Source organism: Schistocerca nitens, chromosome 6 (genome assembly GCF_023898315.1).
Source record: "Schistocerca nitens isolate TAMUIC-IGC-003100 chromosome 6, iqSchNite1.1, whole genome shotgun sequence".
In the NCBI taxonomy this organism is placed as follows: domain Eukaryota; kingdom Metazoa; phylum Arthropoda; class Insecta; order Orthoptera; family Acrididae; genus Schistocerca; species Schistocerca nitens.
The window spans coordinates 580316034-580340255 of record NC_064619.1 but is presented as its reverse complement, the minus strand read 5'-3'; the positions used below and the strand labels follow the sequence as shown (position 1 = coordinate 580340255).

Sequence of the window (24222 nt, the reverse complement as noted above, 5' to 3'; positions counted from 1 at the left end):
CAGAGGATGGGGTGAACTTATCAATGCCAGGCATTGGTTTTGACTTGTAACATAATGATGACGTTATGTGTGATGGCATACAGGTGTAAATAGAGACAAAATAGATGGGCAATATTAATTTTGCTTCTATGCTCCTGACCATGAAAACTGCAGAACAATGAAAACAGCATGCAACAAAATTCAAGCTGGCTTTGGTTTCTCATTCAAAAACAATATTTGAATTTTGCTTGTTTGCGAGAAGATCTGGTTATGCCTTGTGAAAGAAGAATCATGTACCAGCACTTGTCAGAATTTAACAGCAGCAGAATCATGTCCTACTGAGGCTACAGCTTATTGTTCTGTGATACCGCTCATGTTGGCCATGATCCCATGACTGTTACGCCAATACAGGCTCACTGAAATCAGGAGCGCAATACTCAATGGACTAGCGCCCAAGAGAAGTGCATATTATAGGCTTGGCCGTGCAGGATCATATAGCCGAATTATGTACCTTCAGTCAAGAAATTAGCTTGTTTGTAGCAAGAGAAGTATCTATAAGGATAGTGAGGTAATTTCCAGAACACCGCAGACTGTTGGCATGGTGATCATTGTTGCAGCTTCCCCTGGTGCAGCAGCAGAGAAAGGCATGCCAACAGCCGTGTTCCCACTGAACACTCAGTGACACCACGTCCCTGTTCTACCTACAACTTCACAATGGGTGTATCCTAGTGTAGATGCCCTAGGAAGAATCAACATTGACAGTTTGCATTTGTCATTGTCGTACAGATCAGCATCTATTGGGATGGTTGGCATCTACTGGGATGGTATGAGGTTGACTGGGTACATAATGCAGTCACCTCTCGTTCATGAAGATGGTAATTTGGACAGCAGGCACCTGAATTGTTATGGCTGGTGACTGTACCCTATCTTCAAATTATCCAAACATTATCTTTCACCGAGCGGGGTGGCGCAGTGGTTAGACACTGGACTCGCATTCGGGAGGACGACGGTTCAATCCCGCGTCCGGCCATCCTGATTTAGGTTTTCCGTGATTTCCCTAAATCACTCCAGGCAAATGCCGGGATGGTTCCTCTGAAAGGGCATGGCCGACTTCCTTCCCAATCCTTCCCTAATCCGATGAGACCGATGACCACGCTGCCTGGTCTCCTTCCCCAAACCAACCAACCTACCTTATCTTTCATCAAGGTAAAACAAGACTGCATGTCACCCATGATGACCTGAATTACCTTGATACAGAAGGTTTTCACATGTTATCCTGGTCAGCACATTTTCGAGATCTCTCGCCCGCCGAAAAATTTGGTGTTGGGTTGTCGACAGACTGGCATGTAACCACTCACTAGTCAATACAACTGATATACTTTGACACATAATTGAAACAGCATGGAATGTCGTGGTCTCAGCTGTCATCCAAGCTCATTTCGACTCGATGTCCAGTTGGGTTAGAGTCACGACGAGAGGAGGCAGCTCTGCATACTAAAGTTTGCAACTTGTATACATTCAAACAGCCTATAAATTTAATCATGTGTGCTTTCTACAACACTGTATATGCACAATAAAGAAATCATTATTTGCTACCTTTCCTGATGTCACAATTAAATGGCCATGAGTGTACATTATTTTCTGGAATGTATGTTACAGTGACAGACATATCTGTAGCATAGCCAGAGGGATAGATTGGTTTAGAAGCTGACAGTTTGTTTGGGAATTGGCTAAGCCAACAATATGAGTATGAAATCTTTTTGTTGTGGTGACATACTGATGTGTGGAGTTGCCCAAAGTCTAGTTGTGAGCTGGCAAGGCCAGCTAATATGATGTCATAAAAATTATTATAATTTTTTGTTGTGGTATGTATTTCACACATATTGAATTTCAGTGAGTGTTGATGTCCTCCATTTAGATGATGCAAAAGAAGGGAGGTAACAGCAGGTTCAGAATTTTCATTTTAAGTAATATCCACCCATTTATGACTCTACAATTTCCTCACTGTAAGCCTGCCTGCCACCACTGAAGAGGTTGTTGTCTGTGTGAAAATTGTGCATCTATCTGGCATATATTGCATTGCTGTACTGAGGATATGAAAGTGAAAACAGATTGATCAGCTGCTTCTTTTCTTCTAGTTCCTGCTCTTGAATTTAATAGTGAACAGCAATATGCAAATTACAGTGCACAGTTTCCAGCCAGCAGTTATTGTTTGTGAAGTCAACATGCTGGTCAAACTCAATGCTTATAAAGACTTCATTTCTGTGGCCACATTAACAACCACTGGAACATCTCGCATCATACCTCAACGACAGGAGCAAAATCTGTTATATGTGCCACAAATTTAATTCTCAAGTCACCAAACATCTGGAAAAGTGTGAACCCTTCTCTTTTCTGGGTCACAGAAGAGGATATATGTCAAATTCATATACAGGCCCTGTATTTGACAGAGAACAAAATTGTTGCCCAATGAACACATTATTCATCAGTTACAGGAGATGAAGAAACATTGAAGGCTGATCATATTATATTATTGCTAAATACTTTAAACATTATATCTTAAGTAGAATCTTCATTATGGCAAGAATGAAATATGCATATAATACACAGTGTACCATTGCCAAACAGTATGTTGTTTTCACCTGTTAAGAACTTACTTATGTTGTGAATGAGAACAGCAAGCAAAGTACTTTGTGTGTGTGTGTGTGTAAATGTAAATGTAATTGTAATGGTAACTTGCTACTCACCAGCTAGAGGAGGCATTGGCCAATAGATTGGCACATTTGAAAGTAGACTAATCTATTAGAAAAGACTCTCAGACCTAGAAAAACACATATTCATTCACACACATGCAACTCACACATACATGGTCTCTATCCTCTCTGGGCACTGAGACCTGACACAGAGATGACACAGGTCATGTGTATGTGAGTTGTGTTTGTGTATAAATGCGTGTGTGTTTTTCTAAATATCAAGAGGACTTTGTCCTATAGATCAGTCTACCTGTAAATATGGCATTCTACTTCTCAATGTCTCCTATATGTAGTGGGTAGCAACCTATCCTAATTCATAATGTTCTTATTCAGTCCTGATTTTCCAGTATAAATGTGATATGTTTGTCTTAAAATTTACAGTACTCACATCCTCTGATTTGTTACACAGGAGACTTGTGGGGTGCCTTTTTTATATGAAAAGTAAATAAACGTAAAGAAAATTCAAAAGAATGGAAAGTATGACATTGATTTATAGGAAATACTGCAATACCATTTATAGTTATAATCTAATGAAGTCCAGGATGGAATTTAACAGTATTATGAAAAGGAAAGTTGCTACTCACCATATAGTGGAGATGCTGAGTGGCAGATAGGCACAACAAAAAGACTGTCACAAATAAGCTTTCGCCCAACAAGGCCTTTGCCAAAAATAGACGGCACACACACACACACACACACACACACACACACACACACACACACACACAGACACTGGCAGTGTCTTCAGCTGCCAGAGACTCTGCAGTCATGTGTGTGTGTGTGTGTGTGTGTGTGCGTGCGCACATGCATGTAGTCTATTTTTGACAAAGACCTTGTTGGCTGAAAGCTTATTTGTGGCAGTCTTTATGTTGAGCCTATCTGCAACTCAGCAACTCCGCTATATCATGGGTAGCAACTTTCCTTTTCACAATATAGTTATGATCTGTTACACAGGAGCAAGTTAAAATTACAGTAAAACATCTGACTAAAAACACTCCACTGAAAACTTTTGAACTGTTTTTTTTTTTTTTTTACCAGCATTATTGCACCACAACAACTGTGATACCATTTTTAAATGTACAGAAAATGTATTTTTATTCAAATTGTCAAATTGCATTCAATAAATTAAGAAATAGCAGGACTATCTACTAAAAATTGTACAGCTATTGTTTCAGTGAGCCATTCTCCATGTTAAATACATTCCCGTTTACTTATTTTAATCTTTAGTCCCCATATATAGTGGTGCCTGGGTATAAAGTTTTAGTTTGTAGTGGAGGTTTGAAATTTTCTTTGTTAGCAGTGATGTAATCTGGCTCGAAATTGTAACTTTCAAGTGAGTGGTGGTTATTGTAAATGAAAATTAAAATTTATAAATTCAGAGAGAAGGAATATTTAAGTAACTGGTGACATGAATCTCACTGTTGAGCTACACATGTCAAATGATTTTCGTTTGACGCACTAGTACTGTAATGTTGTTGGTTGAATGTCCCCAGAAAATTATTCCATACCTAGTAACTGATTCAAAGTAGCTGTGATGCACTACTTTTCTACTGCTGATATGAGAGGCACCAGATACAACCCTCACTGCAAAATCTAGGGTATTTAATTATTAGTTACAAAGTCTACATGTGCTTTCCAATATGCTGCACACATGTAATATGCAAACTATGTAATCAAAAGTAACCTGAGTAATGTGGAGCTGACCACTATATATCATGAGCAGTGGACTTGCCAGTACAAAACTAGGTGGTGGGCGGGGCGGGGGGGGGGGGGAGGGGTGAGGTTGTATTGACAGTATAGATTCAATAACAGCAGAATCAGTCAGTCAAGAGAGGTCAGTGACTTCAACTGTTGACTAATCATTGGCGGTCAACTGTTGGTGATCCGACTACGAATGAGAAGTGTGAAGGAACAACCACAGTTAAACCAAGACTAGGCACACCTCACGTACTGAGACACAGGGACTGTCAAGCAGTGCAGAAGGTGGTTGTAAAAATTCACATGAAGTCAGCAGAAGAAACCACTCATGAGCTCTTAAGTTCTATCAGCATTCCAGCTAGCAAAATGACTGTGCGTACGGAGTTAAAAAGAATTGGATACAATGGTCAAGCAGCTCGTAATGATCACACATTTCTATAATCAAAGTTAAGTGATGCTAGATGTAGTGTAAAGAGTGATGACAGTGGACAGTGGATTATTGGAAACGAGATTTTGAGTGATGAATCGTGCTATACCCTTTGGCAGTCCAATTCAAAGCCTGGTGAACTTTACCTGCCATTATGTTGTTCCAACAGTAAGGTATGGAGGAAGTGGTGTTACAGTACGTTTCTTTTTTGGCGTTGGGGTGTGGTCCCCTTTACTGCACTTAAGGCAACGCTAAATGTGAAAGAATATGAACACATTTTGTGGCATTGTGTACTGCATACTGTTTGGAGTCGATGACTGTATCAGCACAACAATGCACCAGATCATAAGGCAGCAACTGCAAGGCAATGGTTTGTGGGCAGTAACATTTCTAAAATGGACCGGGTTGGCCAGAGTCCTGGCTTGAACCTAAAGGGACATCTTTGGCATGAGTTATAACATCAACTTTGTTCCAGCCTCTGCTGCCTGCCACCATTACTTTCTCTCGTTTCAGTTCTTGAGGAAGATTGGGCTGCCATTCCTCCACAGTCAGACACCTCATTGAAATTGTCCCCAGCTGTTATAAAGGCAAAGGGTGGACACATCCCATATTAATGTCCACTAATTGATGTCTTTGTTCATAATGGCAGTGATCATATCATTCTGAGTTTTAGCAGAACTTCTATCTCTGATGAAGAATCCATTTATTGATTAATGGAAAATCTCATATAAAGATGTGAAACAAATACTAACAAAGAGATAGAGGGGCTGGCCAGTACTTACCTCAGCTCAGTACAGCCGATAGATACACAAAAAACAGAACCGAAAATTTACGTTCCTAGCTTTCGGAACAAATGTTCCTTCATCAGGGAGGAGAGAGGGGAAAGAAAGGGAAGAAGGGAAAGTAGATTCAGTTACTCACAACCCAAGTTATGAAGCAACAGGGAAAGGAAAACAGGGAGGGTAGCAAGGATGGAGGCATGGTTGTCAGAGGGAAGCCAAAGATATTCTACTGTCATACAGAAGTAAAGAGGTATATAGTATAAAGATAAATACAACTATGTAGAATGAAAAGATGCGTGAATGGCTAAAGAGGAAAGGGAAAGACGAGAAGACTGAAGAGTAAATGGGAGTGAGGTTGTTTAACGTAGGTTCAGTCCAGGGGGATGGCGGGATGAAAGGATGTGTTGGAGCGCAAGTTCCCATCTCCGCAGTTCAGAGGGACTGGTGTTGGGTGGGAGAAGCCAAATGGCACATATGGTGTAGCAAGTTCCTAGGTTCCTAGAATTATGCTGGAGGGCATGCTCCGCTACTGGGTATTGGGCATCTCCTAGACGGACAGTTCGTCTGTGTCCGTTCATGCGCTCAGCCAGTTTAGTTGTCATACCGATGTAAAAGGCTGTGCAGTGCAGGCATGTCAGTTGATAAATGACATGTGTAGTTTCACATGTGGCCCTGCCTTGAATTGTGTATGTTTTACCAGTAGCGGGGCTGGAGTAAGTGGTTGTGGGGGGATGCATGGGGCAGGTTTTGCAGAGGGGTCGGTTACAGGGGTAGGAACCGCTGGGTAGAGGAGGTAGTCTGGGAATATTGTAGGGTTTAACAAGGATGTTACGGAGGTTAGGGGGGGGGGGGGGGCGACGAAAGTCAACTCTGGGTGGTGTGGGGAGAATTTTGTCAAGGGATGATCTCATTTCAGGGGTTGACTTGAGAAAGTCATAACCCTGGCGGAGTAATTTGTTGATGTTTTCGAGGCCAGGATAATATTGGGTGACAAGGGGGATGCTTCTGTGTGGTCTGGGGGTAGGAACATTGTTGTTGGACGGGGAGGAATGTATTGCTCGGGAGATCTGTTTGTGGACAAGGTCTGCAGGATAGTTGCGGGAGAGGAAAGCACTGGTCAGGTTATTGGTATAATTGTTGAGGGATTCGTCACTGGAGCAGATACGTTTGCCACAAATACCTAGGCTGTAGGATCATAAAGAAGTAAAGAGGTATATAGTATAAAGATAAATACAACTATGTAGGATGAAAAGATACATGAATGGCTAAAGAGGAAAGGGTAAGAGGAGAAGACTGAAGAGTAAATGGGAGTGAGGTTGTTTAACGTAGGTTCAGTCCAGGGGGATGGCGGGATGAAAGGAGTTTTCATACAGAAGTAAAGAGGTATATAGTATAAAGATAAATACAACTATTTAGGATGAAAAGATGCGTGAATGGCTAAAGAGGGAAGGGAAAGAGGAGAAGACTGAAGAGTAAATGGGAGTGAGGTTGTTTAACGTAGGTTCAGTCCAGGGGGATGGCGGGATGAAAGGAAAGCCTTTTACAGCCTAGGTATTCGTGGCAAATGTATCTGCTCCAGTGATGAATCCCTCAACAATTATACCAATAACCTGACCAGTGCTTTCCTCTCCCGCAACTATCCTGCAGACCTTGTCCACAAACAGATCTCCCGAGCAATACATTCCTCCCCGTCCAACAACAATGTTCCTACCCCCAGACCACACAGAAGCATCCCCCTCGTCACCCAATATTATCCTGGCCTCAAAAACATCAACAAATTACTCCGCCAGGGATATGACTTTCTCAAGTCAACCCCTGAAATGAGATCATCCCTTGACAAAATTCTCCCCACACCACCCAGAGTTGCCTTTCGTCGCCCCCCCCCCCCCCTAACCTCCGTAACATCCTTGTTAAACCCTACAATATTCCCAGACTACCTCCTCTACCCAGCGGTTCCTACCCCTGTAACCGACCCCGCTGCAAAATCTGCCCCATGCATCCCCCCACAACCACCTACTCCAGCCCCGCTACTGGTAAAACATACACAATTCAAGGCAGGGCCACATGTGAAACTACACATGTCATTTATCAACTGACATGCCTGCACTGCACAGCCTTTTACATTGGTATGACAACAACTAAACTGGCTGAGAACTTGAATGGACACAGACGAACTGTCAGCCTAGGAGATGCCCAATACCCAGTAGCGGAGCATGCCCTCCAGCATAATTCTAGGGACCTAGGAACCTGCTACATCGTATGTGCCATTTGGCTTCTCCCACCCAACACCAGTCCCTCTGAACTGCGGAGATGGGAACTTGCACTCCAACACATCCTTTCATCCCGCCATCCCCCTGGACTGAACCTACGTTAAACAACCTCACTCCCATTTACTCTTCAGTCTTCTCGTCTTTCCCTTTCCTCTTTAGCCATTCACGCATCTTTTCATTCTACATAGTTGTATTTATCTTTATACTATATACCTCTTTACTTCTGTATGCATCCTCTTTGGTTTGAAGCTGGCACAGTATCTTTGGCTTCCCTCTGACAACCATGCCTCCATCCTTGCTACTCTCCCTGTTTTCCTTTCCCTGTTGCTTCATAACCTGGGTTGTGAGTAACTGAATCTACTTTCCCTTCTTCCCTTTCTTTCCCCTCCTTCCTCCCTGATGAAGGAACATTTGTTCCGAAAGCTAGGAATGTAAATTTTCAGTTCTGTTTTTTGTGTATCTACCGGCTGTACTGAGCTGAGGTAAATGCTGGCCTGCCCCTCTATCTCTTTGTTAGAATCTATTTATTGAGAAAGTGATCAATGCCCTTTACTAATTATGCATAAAGCATGCATTTATGTTTCAAGCATCTAGATATATTGGAAGCAATTGGTTCAGTGACATCACAATCGCCCTCCATCAGCACACCAGCAAATGCGTACTTACGTTCTCGTAAGTCGAACTTCCATCTAAATTTCTTTTTTGAAGTCCGATTACTATTGTTTTTGTAATGCAAAACATTTATTACATTTAATTTCATATTATTACAGTCTGGGATCACAAAGCTTCTTATGTCTCATTGGATGAGTTCTGTGCCTATAAAATTACAAAAACTGAAATGTCCAGGTAATAGTGTTGTCTTCAACAGTATGAGTTCTAATTTCATTCCACCTTGAAAATTCTGCTCATCTATGTCATTAATGTGCTCATGCTGTTGTCACTGTGATGTGCCCCATGTCCTGGATAATCAACACTCAGAATTTCATATGTTTTGTCATTTTGTACATACGATTAATATGTGAATGTTCCAAACATGTTTGTCAATAAGAGGTAAGTAAATTAGTAACAGTTCTGTGGAATTATTCTGACATATTTCTTATTTCATTTTTGTGATGTGCAAATGGAGACACTTCAAGCAAAACAGCTTGTGACATTTTTCACATCACAAATATTCTCAATGAAAAACTTAATTTTGATTCTCATTAAAAACAGAATTATATCTGAAATTTAATTTTATAAGACCAATTAATACATCAAATTTGTGTGGTACTATATTTAGTTCATGGATATTTATTGCTAGTGATGGCAAAACATGAAGAATAATGTGTTTCCAGCAGTTTCTCAGAAAGGATGCTATGTTGAGGACTAACAGTTGACACCGTCTTCACAGCACGATCACACAGCAGCCTATTCTTGTTGCTATTGGTACTGAGCCTTGGAGTCATTATCACTTAATATCCTTTAAATGAATATTATGTAAAACTAATTTCACATTGTTCTACTGATAAAGCACATAAAAATGCACTTCAAACAACATTTTATTTCTAATGAGGACTAAAGTAGCATTTTCCAGTGATACTGTCTGCCACATGAAACAGATGATGAGCAAGTCTGTATATTCAGAAAAACTAAGTTAAAAAGTATTATCAGAAACACACATTCAAGATGCTTGAATGTTAGGAGATCATTGCATGTGACTGTTGGTCTTGGTTGAGAATGTAAAAAAAATGCAGTAAAGATGAGTTGGTGGATAGTGGGGGAAGTGAGACATTGGGAGAGAAAAATACATATTACTTCCAGCAACAGTTGGGATTTGGAGGAGAGAGGTGGGAAGTGGTGATGGTGGTAGTTGTGTTGATGGTCAAAAATAAGGATGGTGGGATAAATAACTGAGAGCACAGAGGTTCAAAGGGGAAGTTAAAAAAACTTTCAACACAGAGAGGCAGAGCAGCAGTTTCTACCTATGTGGTACTGAAGGGTTGGTACTGGACATCATGGCCTGAATGGCACATAATTATAATATTATAATTTTATGAAGCTATCACAGTCAAAAACACTGTGCTAAGCAGGATGCTCCATGACCAGGTGGTCAAATTTGCCATCATTAAGTGGCCATTCCTGGGAGAGAATGGCTGATTAATGGTTACGCTCACAGAGAATATTGCAAGGTCTTTGCGAAGAGGCTGACAGATGATATGGCTAGTTATGGATATTTTTCTACATCTGTTAGATTAATTGCTGTCTTAACACAGAACTGGACTATCAACCAGTGTCAGCAAATGGGAAAGATTTTAACAACTGTATTGTTCAAAGGGGTAGAGTTTGTTGACCATGGTCTTGGTAGCCGGAGTGGTGTAATGATTGAGCCTGATATTGTGTGTAGGCTCTCAGGTAGCATTTCAGGCAGTGCAGGAAGAAAGGCGAAATATCCATCATTTCAAGGCATTCATTTCTTGGTTTCCCCCTACGATTTTTACCCTCCACGCTGCCCTCCAATACTAAATTGGTGATCCCTTGATGCCTCAGAACATGTCCTACCAACCGATCCCTTCTTCTGGTCAAGTTGTGCCACAAACTCCTCTTCTCCCCAATCCTACTCAGTTCCTCCTCATTAGTTATGTGATCTACCCATCTAATCTTCAGCATTCTTCTGTAGCACCACATTTCGAAAGCTTCTATTCTCTTCTTGTCCAAACTATTTACCATCCATGTTTCAATTCCATACATGGCTACACTCCATACAAATACTTTCAGAAATGACTTCCTGACACTTAAATCTATATTCGATGTTAACAAATTTCTCTTCTTCAGAAAAGCTTTCCTTGCCATTGCCAGTCTACATTTTATATCCTCTCTACTTCGACCATCATCAGTTATTTTGCTCCCCAAATAGCAAAACTCCTTTACTACTTTAAGTGTCTCATTTCCTAATCTAATACCCTCAACATCACCCGACTTAATTCGACTACATTCCATTATCCTCGTTTTGCTTTTGTTGATGTTCATCTTATATCCTCCCTTTAAGACTCCATCCATTCCGTTCAACTGCTCTTCCAAGTCCTTTGCTGTCTCTGACAGAATTACAATGTCATCGGCGAACCTCAAAGTTTTTTTTCTTCGATATGGATTTTAATACCTACTCCGAATTTTTCTTTTGTTTCCTTTACTGCTTGCTCAATATACAGATATATCCTGCAGCAAGATAATGCTTAGCTGCATTCTGCCAAACAGACGGCCAAAACAATAAATGAATCGGGATTCATTGCTTGAACACCTGCCACACAGTCCAGACTTGACTCCGATTTCCACATGTCTGGACTGTTGAAGGAAATGCTCAGGGGAGGAAGATTTGCAATCGATGCAGCAGTCATTGGTGTGGTGCAAAATTCACTACAGGAGTAACCAAAAGACTTTTTTTCCAAAGGAATCAAAAAACTTGTGAAACGTTGGACAAAGTGTGTCAAACTGCAGTAAGATAGTTTAGAAAAATAATATATGCTTCATTCTAAAGATTAAAAACAGTCTTGATTGCAACTTTTTATTTTTATAGGAGTGACTGGTTTTGATTCTATTTGAGAACCATCTTCAGACTCCAGAACGGTGGGTGGACTCCGTGGAGCGTGTTGCGCTGACCATCGACAATGGAATAACTGCTGGCCATTATTTTAGTGCTGAAGGTCGGCGCAACTTTCTCCACGGAGTCCACCCACCATTCTGGAGTCTAAAGATGGTTCTCAAATAGAATCAAAACCGGTCACTCCAATAAAAATAAAAAGTTGTAATCAAGACTGTTTTAATCTTTAAATTTTAATTTTAAAAGATCGCTGATAAAGTTTTCAAAAAATTTAATATATGCTTCAGTTTTCTACCATTAGAATAAATATTCCTTTCTCAAAAGTCCCTTTACTTATTAATTATTCCCCCTCCCCCTGTATTTCTATTATTGTAATGTGTAAAGGTGATTGGTAGGAATTACTAACTCACATCCATATATTACAAAAAGATTTACAAATTAATTTGTTATTTGGATACAGGTTGACTCATTCCAGATCATTATGATTTATAATGCAAATGATCCATGAAACACGAAACTAACTAACTGACTGATTAACCTGCAACCATAACAGAGATTTGCATATCATCTGCTGCCCCTCTAAAGAAAATGGATTTATGTAAATGAAGTGAATCTCCAACCAGGCTGTAATGATACAAACTGGTTACACGTGTATCATTAGAAGTATTTTCCATCACTGGCCACTACTTTCTCCCATCTTTCAGGCATTGTATGAATCCCGCATCGAAAAAATTGTTCATCTTTTGAAGCGATCCACAAATCGATCCAATTTGTGACTTCATCATGAGATTGGAAGTGTTGATCAGCCAGGCCATGCGCCATTGATCTAAACATGTGATAGTCAGAGGGAGCAATGTCTGGAGGATACGGCAGGTGGGGTAGGACTTCTCATTTTAACAAGTACGTTCTGACCTCTTGCAATGTGGGGTCGAGCATTGTCATGTTGAAAAATCACTTTATTGTGCCTCTCGCTGTATTGTGGTTGTTTGTCTTTTAGTGCTCTGCTCAAACATACGAACTGTGTTCAATAACAAGCACCTGCGATTGTTTCACTTGGTTTTAACACCTCATAGTGCACGACACTGAGCTGGTCCCACCAAATGCAGAGCATGGTCTTGGAACCATGAATATTCAGTTTGGCCATCGATGTGGAAGCATGGCCGGGATATTACCATGATTTTTTGCATTTAGGGTTATCGTAATCAACCCATTTTTCATCCCCGGTCACAATGTGATGCAGAAATCCCTTCCGTTTTTGCCTCTGAAGCAACTGTCCACAAACACACAAATGCCGTTCAATGTCTCTTGGTTTCAGCTCACACAGGACCCAAGTTCCTTCTTTCTGAATCATGCCCATAGCCTTGAGACATTTTGAAATGGCTTGCTGTGTCACTCCCACTGATCATGTCAATTCTTCTTGAGTTTAATGCGAGTCTTCACCCAGCAATGTCTCCAATTCTGCATCTTCGAAAACATTCTCTCTTACACCACTATGCCGGTCTGCAACATTAAAATCACCGTTCTTGGAGCATTGAAACCATGCACGACATGTTCTTTCACTAACAGCGTCCTTACCATACGTACTTGAGAGCATTCAATGAGACTCAGCTGCTGTTTTCTTCATACTGAAACGAAACAGTAACACCTCCCGCAAATGACAAGATTAGGCTCATAAACCGACATTTTCAATCAAGAACAACTTTATGACGCAGACACAAATTGACTAATGTTTGAATGAGGTTATGTTGACTGAGAACCAAGCTAACTGAATGACGTCTGCGGTCTGTTTCTTTCGACCGCTACTTACTGTTGTCGCCACCTATCAGCAAATGGGAAGCAAAGTTGTACACCTTGTAATTTTTTTTAAGAACAGTTAAAAACATTGTTCCTGGATTACATGATTTGCAATTGATGGATTTTAAACAAACTATTTGGTAAAAAGATATTATTATAGGTTCACATCACTGATGTGTAATGAACAGACTGACTTTTATTGCTGATCATGGTTGTGAATGTTCCACTATCTGGTAGAAGCTGTGCTTAAATTTGTGCATGAAAACAAACACTGGGTTTATGAAAATTTGTTATTTCAGCTGTTTTAAGAAATACTGTCTATAGCAAAATATGAGGCTAAAAAGGTGTGATTCAAGTGACAGAGAAAAATTTTCTATCACTGTGTTTCCATAACCCCTATGTGGCCAATGCTGCAAATTATCTCACACTACATATTTTTCAAAATACTACAGCTAGTATCCTAGTCTCAGAGAAGGATTGAAGCAAATAATGGAAAAAACTCTTAGTAAAAGTCTGAGGTGTTATATCGGTGCCAATATGAACTATGCACGATCCATTTTTTTAATACAAATTAAAGACAACATTCTTTTCTGTAGAACAAATGAATACATGAAAATCAATCTCCAAATTCCCACAGTAAAAGAGACTTGAGAACTTTTACAGCAACTGAAATTCCATACTCTATAAGTAAAAGGTAACAGGAAACGAATACACACAAAAGAACTTTCACTAAATTACCCAACAATGATTCTTGTTCTTGTCTCGAATGGTGCCAACATGAGCCAATCCACAATGTGAAACAAGCAGTCAGTTTTCAAAAACTACAAAACTGCAGTTCTCCAATTGCACAGCACTGACTCACTGTTCAATATGAAATGTCTGCGGCTATCTAGGTTATAGGGTGGAGATGATATGAAAAGGGAGACAGGTGTTGGAATGGAGGTATTGTTGGTGATTAGTGGATTTATAGTTAACACAGACTGTTATGGTGTAATCAGAGAAGTAGTGGACAATGTTAACAGTGTTGGTATTTTGAACTGAGGAGGACTATATCAGACTGATTTAAGAGAAGATTTTACCATTCAAGAAGGAAGATGGAGTATGTGTTCATTTTTTACTTAAATCATGAAGATGATATTAGTTAACTGAAGCCAGATGAGTGGACCAGTAATGAGTGGACCTGTATATTGGGTCAATATGAACAATTCACATAAGAGGATCGTTATTCCAGAGATTTGTTTGTAAGCACAATTTTCACAGAAAAAGTGACTATCTGCTAAGATGCAATTAATCATTCCTGCATAGAGGAAGTAATATGTTTGTCATGAAAATGTTACACGCACTGATACTATTCAATGGCAGTAAGGCCATGACTACAGAAGACAGTGCTGTGTAGACTGACAAGCATCAATTAAGTTGGTAATAGACTCTCTCGTTGAGGTTGGAGTGGGAAGGGAACTGGAGCTAGTGGAAGAACCTCTTTGTGTGGGAGGAGCTGGAAGGGGGAGGCAGAAAGAACACTGTAGATGCGCTAACAAAAATCTAGTAGCTCAAGCAGACACACCCTGTGAAAATTAATCTGTAGGGTACTTATGTATGAACAGACCAATAGAACTAGTAGTTAATGCGAACAGCAAAAATAAAGAAGGGTTTTTGGGGAAGAGAAGGATTTCATGGCCATGAAAGCTTAAAAATGAATGATTGGTGGGGGGGATTCACACAGTACTTAAAGATTCAGTTCAGCTGAATATGCAGTTTGAACGAAAGTTCTCATTTATTAGAGAAACTGATATCAAAAGGAAGAGCTCATGTGGTTCTCTAAGCTGAAGAACTTTCTATGTGATATAAACATGTAAAATACATTGTTTTGTGGCAACTAACTTTCATAAAAAGCTTTTTTTTAAAAAAATTCCTGTCTGATCACAAATTGTATTCTGTAATTAAATGTGTGTTGCACAAACTAATAATTTATCTAAAAAGAGAATAGCAATATAATCATACCACTGCATTCTCTAAGTAGATGGACGAAAAGCTATCTGGGATGATGAATATTTAGGTAATATTTAACAGCTCACAGAGAAAAAAGTGATAAGACATGAGTTTAATTTTCTAATGTTAACGTAATTTGTTAATGCCCACACACTAGTGTACCTTTCCTAGTTTATTAGATCAGTAGATCAGAGCAAAGGAACAACCATTTTAAAAAAAACATATTTATTTCTCAAGGTATTTTTGCATTATACACTTGTGGAAAGAAAATTATATTTTTAAGGGGACTCTTATGAGAAGCTTAAATATTCTTCTTACCTGGTTATTAGGAAAAGTCCCATCTTTGTCAATCGCATTGACCTGAGTGACCTTTGTTCCAATAGGTTCTCCTTCAAGTACAGTTTCTTGCTCTCTCTCAGTAAATAAAGGAATTTCATCATTTACGTCTTCTAGCATGATATAGACTGTAGCCTCTGATGCTAGTTGTTGAGCTCCATTATTCTAAAAATTAAAACATAATTAATGTTATGCTGATAGTTTTATAGGAAATTCATGTGTAGAAATAAGAATCACAATTATGAAGTGTACTATCAGGAAATGCTCATACAAAGAATATATGCAGAGGGAAAGAATATAAAGTTTCTGAAGAGAATGAGTAGGAGGTAAAAAGAAAAGGTGACACCTGAAATTAATTATGTATTGCATCGTGAATTGGCTATGTTGCTTTACAGTTAAGTTGCACCACTGCCGTACTTTATTAGGTGTAAATGATTTACAGACTCGTCAAAGACAAGTCAGAAACCAAGAACACTGAAAAGCACAAATGTGTTTAACAGCAATCTTCTTCTATTAATTCAGTGCAATGTGTAGTTATTGTCAGCTGTATGTCAGGTCTCTGCTTCTCATTGGTTCAGTATTTTCTGTTGCTGATATATACAGCATGATTTCAAAAGAAAGAACAGCTTTCAACTGTTTATTACAGACACAGTATGAAAGATAAAACACATCGTGCATGTCACAGGATAAAGGAAGGTGAAAGCTTTATGTTTGCACAGGCACTACATATATAATGAACATGAGCACAATTCATTGCTCGAGGAACAATGAAATGGTAATCCACTTCATTCCACACATTAATCAAAAGGTCCCTGTTTATCAAATGGATAGCATCAACAACTCAGTTTCCCAGATCTCGAATAGTATCTGCCATAGGTGGGAGAAATACTATTTTATGTAACCCCACGGAAAAATATCACAAGGTGTGAGGTCTGGTGACCTGGGAGGCCAAAAGCAATGAATATCTTGTTGTCCATCTATTCCAGTCACTGTTGGAAGGTGTTGGTAAGGTAATGCAGTACCTCAAGATGAAAGTGAGGCGGGATGATGTCTACCATAAAAATGAAATCATAGGTGTATTTGTGAAGCAGAGGAAACAACCAATTTTGCAGCACGTCCAGGTATGGCACTCCTGTTACAGTTACTCCAGTAATGCATGGTGCTCATGTTGAGTGTAGTGTATAGTGTCTGAGTGAACATAAAACTTCAAAACTGCTTATATCCAGTAACAATCACAATGCGTTTCTATCTTTCATAGTTTGTCTGTAATAAACAACTGGAATCTGTCCTTTATTTTTGAATCACCCGATGTATAACACAATGACAAAAAGAAGGTAAACCATCCTACTTATGTCTCATGCAGACTTGACAAGCATTTAAATGTCAGCTGAATAACGTGAAGCAGCTTTACGTACATAGTCTTCTGTAATAAAAGTACCTATTACAAACTATCAATTAGTAACACTGCATACCATCTGAGAGAAACATATGGAATTTATCTCACACTTGAATTAGCATGTCACACTTACTAGTCACAGCTTGGTTCCTACAGCAGCAAGGGAAGAAACTGTTTGTAGGAACCAAACCGAACTGCTATGATTTGAGTAAGGATCAAATGAAAGAGGCAAAAGATATATCCATGAGGTTTTGTCTGTGAGAAGGCTTCCATCCAGATCTACAGTATACTTTAGCAGATTTGTGAGCATCGTCAAGTTAGCACATCCCATTTGCATTCAACTGATGAAATATCTCTCAAAATAATAAGCTATATAACACATGGAATCTGCTGGGTTGAGAATTTTTTTTTTAACTGCATAGTACATCCTGGATGTCTTTTAGAAAGCATATGATTTCAATGTATACTGTTTTCTCAAAGTAGAATATGATATTTGACACATCCATTATTCATAACTGAAATTTTCCATGATACCAATAATATGCTACACCTTTATACCTACCGTTAGTCACAACAATGCTTTATAAAGAGTATTGCAACATTATATTAATCATAACATCACATTAAAAGTACATGGTGTTTCATAAAAAAATGAACATAGGTCATGGACCATTCTGAAGAAATAACACTATATAAACATTCAACTTCATTGCATTTTACAGCTCATGCAGAAAGATGCTGCATTGTTAATCAGCGCTCATGTCTCTATGCTTTTGTAAGATAAAGTGCAAACATCTAAAAGGTTGAAGCATGGAGTCATTCCATATCCTAGCAACTGTGATGCTGTTGGAATCAATGAGAAGCTGCCCATTAAAACATTTCTTGCAGCAATATAACCATTCTGGACACATCCCATTTAATGTATCTATTCCACTGTGTCCCACAACTAAGATTGCCATATATTTTTGTGTTTATTTACAAACAAATAGCCCAGCAAGACATGCAGAAAAGCTTCACAGTGTTTGAAAAAGAAGAGAGAGGTAGTTAACATCTTGGACAGATAATTGTGCACTCTCAGATGAGTAAGATGCCCGGGTTCTGCACAAACAGCAAAAACCCAGGTCATGTCTTTGTGTACCTGTCACAGCCAGGAAAGTTAATAGCAATTTACATACAGTGTGTGTAACCAATGTTTCAGGTTTAACATAAAATGCTGCAATCACTGCACACCATGAAAAGAACTGCTACGGTCTATGCTAACTAAATATAGTCCAAACTGATTCTGATTCAAACATTAATTGTGTTCTAACATACAGCTAGCAAGTTTCCTGTAATGCATCCCTGTTGACAACTCAATGCTCTTGTTATTTAGTTGGTGGGTGGACTCCGATAGAAAGGCTTTTCAACAGAAAATGCACTATATATTCTTTCACTGATAAATATTAAATGCTCTGAATAACCGAACATCATCCATTGGGATATTTTGTGATCTCTCAAAAGCTTTTGACCTGTGAATTATTATGAAATTCTTCCAGATACACTGAAGTATTGTGGTATGAGTGTGACAGTGCACAAATGGTTTCATTCATATTTAACTGGAAGACTGCAGAAGGTTGAAATTAACAATACATAAAGTCTGCAAAAATCAGCACAATCCACTAACTGGAGAAGTATTGTGGCAGTGATATTTTTCATGTCTGATGCACTCAAGGGACACGACGCCAAAGGTCAATGAATAGTTAAGTGGACAGAAGAAAGGGACAAAGCATTTAGTGATCTTCAAGCAAGCCTCAGCAAAGCAGTGTTGCTCGCTCACCCAGTTCACTACGGTTTTTCTCTAAAAAGTTACAGGCTGCACAACAGAAGTGGAGTGTGTATGACAGAGAATTGTTCGCGATCTATGAAGCAATTCGATACTTCTGCCCACAAATAGAGGCTAGACCAGTGACTCTGTTTACAGACCACAAACCCATAACATCGGCTTTTAAAAACACCAGTGATAAATGCTCACCAAGACAGTTCCGTTATATTGAGTTCATAAGTCAGTTCACGACAGATATACGCCATTAAGAGGCGCAGAAAATTTAGTGGCTGACTATTTTTCACGTATTTGCGGGATTTCAGAAATTATAGACTATGATAAACTTGCAGTGGAACAGACCAAGGATGCAGAGCTACGACAGCTGTTAAATGACCCGTCTACAGGTCTGAAGTTCGAGCAAATTCTGGTGCCTAACTCCAAGCGGAAACTGTGGTGTGACTTTTCTCAAGGCAGACCAAGACCATTCATTTCAGAAATACTGCGCAAGACGGCATTCGACAGTATCCACACACTATCGCACCCAGGAGCCAACGCTACAATAAAGCTGCTGACAGACCGCTATGTGTGGCCTTCTATGAAAAGATATATCTAAAACAAAGATGATGTGACTTACCATACGAAAGTGCTGGCAGGTCGATAGATACACAAGCAAACACATACATACACACAAAATTCAAGCTTTCGCAAACAATGGTTGCTTCGTCGGGAAAGGGGGAAGGAGAGGGAAAGATGAAAGGTTGTGGGTTTTAAGGGAGAGGGTAAGGAGTCATTCCAATCCTGGGAGCGGAAAGGCTTACCTTAGGGGGAAAAAAGGACAGGTATACACTCGCGCACACACACACATATCCATCCGCACATACACAGACACAAGCAGACATTTTCATATATTTTTCCCGCATGGAATGTTTCCCTCTATTATATTCTTCTATGAAAAGAGATGCACACCTTTGGGTACATTCCTGCATTCCTTGTCAACAGAGTAAAGTAGGACGACAAGTGCGTGCTGATATTGGAGATTTTCAAGGTACCTCTGCTAGATTCGCACACGTTCATGTGGACCTGGTTGGACCTCTCCCACAGTCAGAGGGTTACAGACATTTGTTTACGGCCATGGGTAGGTGCACAAGATGGGCAGAAGCAACTCCAATAGTCGATATTTCAGCCGAAACTACTGCTAAGACGTTTCTGTGTACGTGGGTTGCCCGTTTTGGATGCCCCCTTCATGTCACAACTGACCAAGGACGTCAGTTCGAATCTACGTTGTTCCTCGAGCTATCCAAAATGTGCGGTTTCCAACGCCACCACACGACTGCCTATCAACCTGCCAGTAATGGTATGGTCGAACGATGGCACAGAACACTCAAAGCAGCATTGATGTGTCATCAAGAGAGATGGACGGAAGCATTACCATTAGTGTTGTTAGGCCTGCGGACAGCTCAAAAACCCGATATTGGTGCATCAGTTGCCGAGATGGTTTACGGCGAGCCGCTACGGATTCCTGCAGATTATTTAGTACCAATCTTACTACCTGGATCAGAGGGCCTCACACACTGGGTGCAGCAGCTAAAACGTCACTGCACAAATATACGTTGCCCGCCACCTTCTCGCCATGGTAACCGTAAGGTGTTTGTACACAAAGACTTGTACAATTGCTCTCACGTAATGTTGCGAACAGACTCAGTCAAATCGCCTTTACAACCACCATATACGGGCCCATTTCAGGTGCTGAGTAGAAATAAGCATACCGTGGACATAATGTACAATGGTGTTCCGACAAAGGTATCGATTGAACGTGTCAAGCCAGCATGGGTTTTACCCTCTCCGACCTCTGACACCACGCCTGTGCATCAACACACGATGGACGCAGAGCATACCAAAACACCGCTCAGTACATCGTCCGAGACAGGTGAATCACCACCACAAACAACAACGTCACCGCCCCTGAGACACCCGACGCACACCAGAGCTGGACGTCGAATAAAATTCAAGTATCAAGATATCCCTGGGGCTCCGCACTTTAGGGGGGTGGGGGTGGGGGGGGGGGGGAGCTGTGTGGCAGTGATATTTTTCATGTCTGGTGCAAAGTGATATCAAAAGTGTGCGAGAGTTTTTTTGGTCATGTTTTGTTTTTTATCTTTGCCATAAGACTAAAGGATCTCCTAGTTTTTGTTACTTCTCTGTTGTTTTTTCTAGTTTCTTCTCATTGTGAGTTTTCACAAATAAATATGTTTTCGTTAACTCATGATACCGGACGGCTATGCAATTATTTGTTGTAGGCAAGTCGCCTACAGTATCAAGAACGGAGTCCCAAAGGGTTTTGTCTTGGGCCCTGTATTGTTGTTCTTAACATATATTAATGACTTGCGAACCTATAGTCATGAAGATGCAAAGCTAGTTCTTTTTGCTGGTGATATAACTGTAATAATCACAACCAACAAACAAGAATTAGCTGAGGAAATTGTAAATAATGTTTTCAGAAAATTATTAAGTCGTTCTCTGCAAATGGACTCTCACTAAATTTTGACAAAACACAGTATATACAGTTCTGTACAGTAAATGGCATAACACCATTGATAAGTATAGACAGAGAATGGAAGTCTGTGCATTGATGAGAAATTGAACTGGAAGAAACACATTGATGATCTTCTGAAACATTTGAGTTCAGCTACTTGTGCTGTTAGGGTTATTGCAAATTTTGGTTATACACATATCAATAAATTAGCCTACTATGCCTACTTCTTTCACTACTTTGATATGGCATCATATTTTGGAGGTAATTCATCATTAAGAGAAAAAGTATTCATTGTAAAAAGCTAATAATAGCTGGAGCCCACCCAAGATCACCTTGCAGACATTTATTTAAGGAATTAGAGATGTTAGCAGTATCTACAGCATTAGAAGATACACTATTCTAGTTAAATCTGACTTTGGCACAGAAAAGTGTTAATTATGCTACCACAGAAGTCCTCGGTCATTTACCAAATATCTTTACAAGTCAGATAGATATCCAAGCAACATTTAAAAACAAATTAAAAGAATTTCTGAATAACAGCTCCTTTACTCAACAGATGAATTTTTAGATATGAAGTAGTAATTATAAAACAATAAAAATAAAATGATTGGTCTTACACCTCATGTTGTTTAGGACAAACATAACACGAACAAACATGACAGTAACTGCAATCTACCACTTCTACGGACACTCCTAACTTTATTCCATAATCCTCAATGATTAAGAAAAGTGACCAAGAACAAAAATACAAATACCATACATACCGGAAACACGACATATATAAAACTTGATGAAAGAAATCATTTACAGCACATTAAGATAAAAAAAAATGGAAACTGTAATTCAAATTTAGGCATCACCACCTCTCATTTTCAACATTATTTGAAAAAAAAATGTTGTTTTTACAGAAGAACAACTCATCAGTGAGCACAGACAAAAGTTACTCATCTCACTAGCTTTCAAAAGTCGAAGTTTCTTCACTGAACTACATGGAGCACAATAGATTGACAAACAAAGAAATAAATAACTTGAATGGTACACGAAAAAGTCAGCTAGACTCTCATGTAAGGAAGATGTAGCAAAACATAACTTCTCAATTGTTAACTTCCAAGTCTCTTAAATATTTTGCAGTACAAGCTTCGTAATATTGTAAAGCCATCACTTACAGAAACTCATTATGATATCACCAACAAATTCTTAAGAGAATAATTCTTGCGCATGGAATTAATACTTTATCCAACATTTCTCACTGGAAATAAATTATTTTTATTTACCTCAACTCTTATGGTGAGATTGTACTCCTTAATTGATTCATAATCAAGTGGATGATTTACTTTTATATCTGCCCAAGTAAATCCATTATCAGTTCTTTGCTGTAGGTAGAACGTATGATACTTATTTGTTTGAGCTGTAGATCCAGGCATTAAACGATAGAATACAGTTGGATTTCCATCTATGCCTGAGCTGTATGAACACACACAAAATTTTATTAACATTGAAAAGCATCGGCAGCAATTAATTTTCCAGTTTCATTTTATTGATACAACAGTCAGTCTAGTACTCTATATAACTTTTATCTTATTTAAGTGCTCAATATGTACATTCACATGTTCTTCCAAAACTGTTTATGTAATGATTTCTGCAAAGCATATATCCTGAAGTCGCTGTTAGAGTGATCAGTGGAAGTGACAGTCAGGTTTGTTCATGTAAACTAATAGTAAATTTTCAGTGTTAAATACTGAATTTTAAAACTGATCACATTTCTAAAGCAACAAGGCTCATAAAACCTCTTTACATACCTAGAGTAAGATTACTATTACTATACTGCTATTTCTTTTCATTTCTCATAACATTAGGAAAGGCTCACATGCAAATGAAAATCAAAAGGCTTTTCATATTTTATTATTCCAACTGCTTCTGAGCAAACACAATTGTTACAACAATGAAAACAAAAAGTTACTATAAAAATTTGAACTGAAGTCATGCTACATGATTTTCTAAAACTGTTTATTAATTATATTTTCAATCATTTTGTCAAAAACTGCTTTGTTATTGATGTTACCTGTATTCATAATTTGTAGCAAATCAATAAACTACACTTGCAGCTTACACATTATCTGTAATAACTATCTAGGCATTTCCACACAAAAGCTTTTTATGTAACTTAACTGGTTCATGCTTTCAGATAAAGCCATCATTTTGCTGCACCATTATGGTAGTATATCCCCATATGTTCCTGGATCCCTGATTTTAGTTTTGTGCCACCTACCAGTTTTTGATTAATAGGGTAAAATTGAATTCAATTTTGTAGATTAGTGCCCTAGAGGCTAATCACCACCACCCATGTATTTTATGTGCAAAGTGTGTGTGCTTGTGAAATAAAAATCAAAAAGGTTTTACTGAGCCAAACAACTGCATTAAAACCTACACTAAAATGAAATACAACATAACTTTTCTTAACTCCCTGATCCATCCCAAAATACACTTCCCCAAATATAATGATTAGAAGTGAGTTCATAATTGTGCTTCCAAGTGTGATGCATTAGCCTTTAGAAAATGCAGAAAGTGTGACTGGTGCATTTAGGAAAATAATATGAAACAAAAATTTTAGATAACTAAGGAGAATATTTTAATAAAAGAATAATTTTTCATCCAGGAAATATCATATTGGCCAAATATAAAAACACAACAAGAAAACAGTTTTGATTTATTGTTAGTCAGTTTAAATTTGCAGAGAAATGCATGAGAGAAATAGCATTTTTCATTATACAGGCAGAATGTAAATTTAAAGGCTTATTTAAACTGAAAGACATTCTGTGCATTAGATAACCTGTTGTGATGAAAAATCTCACAAAATCGTTCAACTTCTGGAGATGAAGTTAATGTTGCG

At 38.9% G+C, this 24222-nt stretch overlaps 1 protein-coding gene across 1 annotated transcript in view; it reads right to left on the bottom strand.

Annotated features, from left to right (window-relative positions):
• Positions 1-24222, bottom strand: part of LOC126263487 (neural-cadherin-like) — a 118924-nt gene that overhangs the window by 56638 nt on the left and 38064 nt on the right. Inside the window, exons 10-11 of the mRNA XM_049960580.1 lie at positions 22607-22796; positions 15585-15767 (exon numbers count right to left, since the gene is read on the bottom strand). Coding sequence (XP_049816537.1) covers positions 15585-15767; positions 22607-22796 — 373 coding nt within the window. The remainder of the gene's footprint in view (positions 1-15584; positions 15768-22606; positions 22797-24222) is intronic.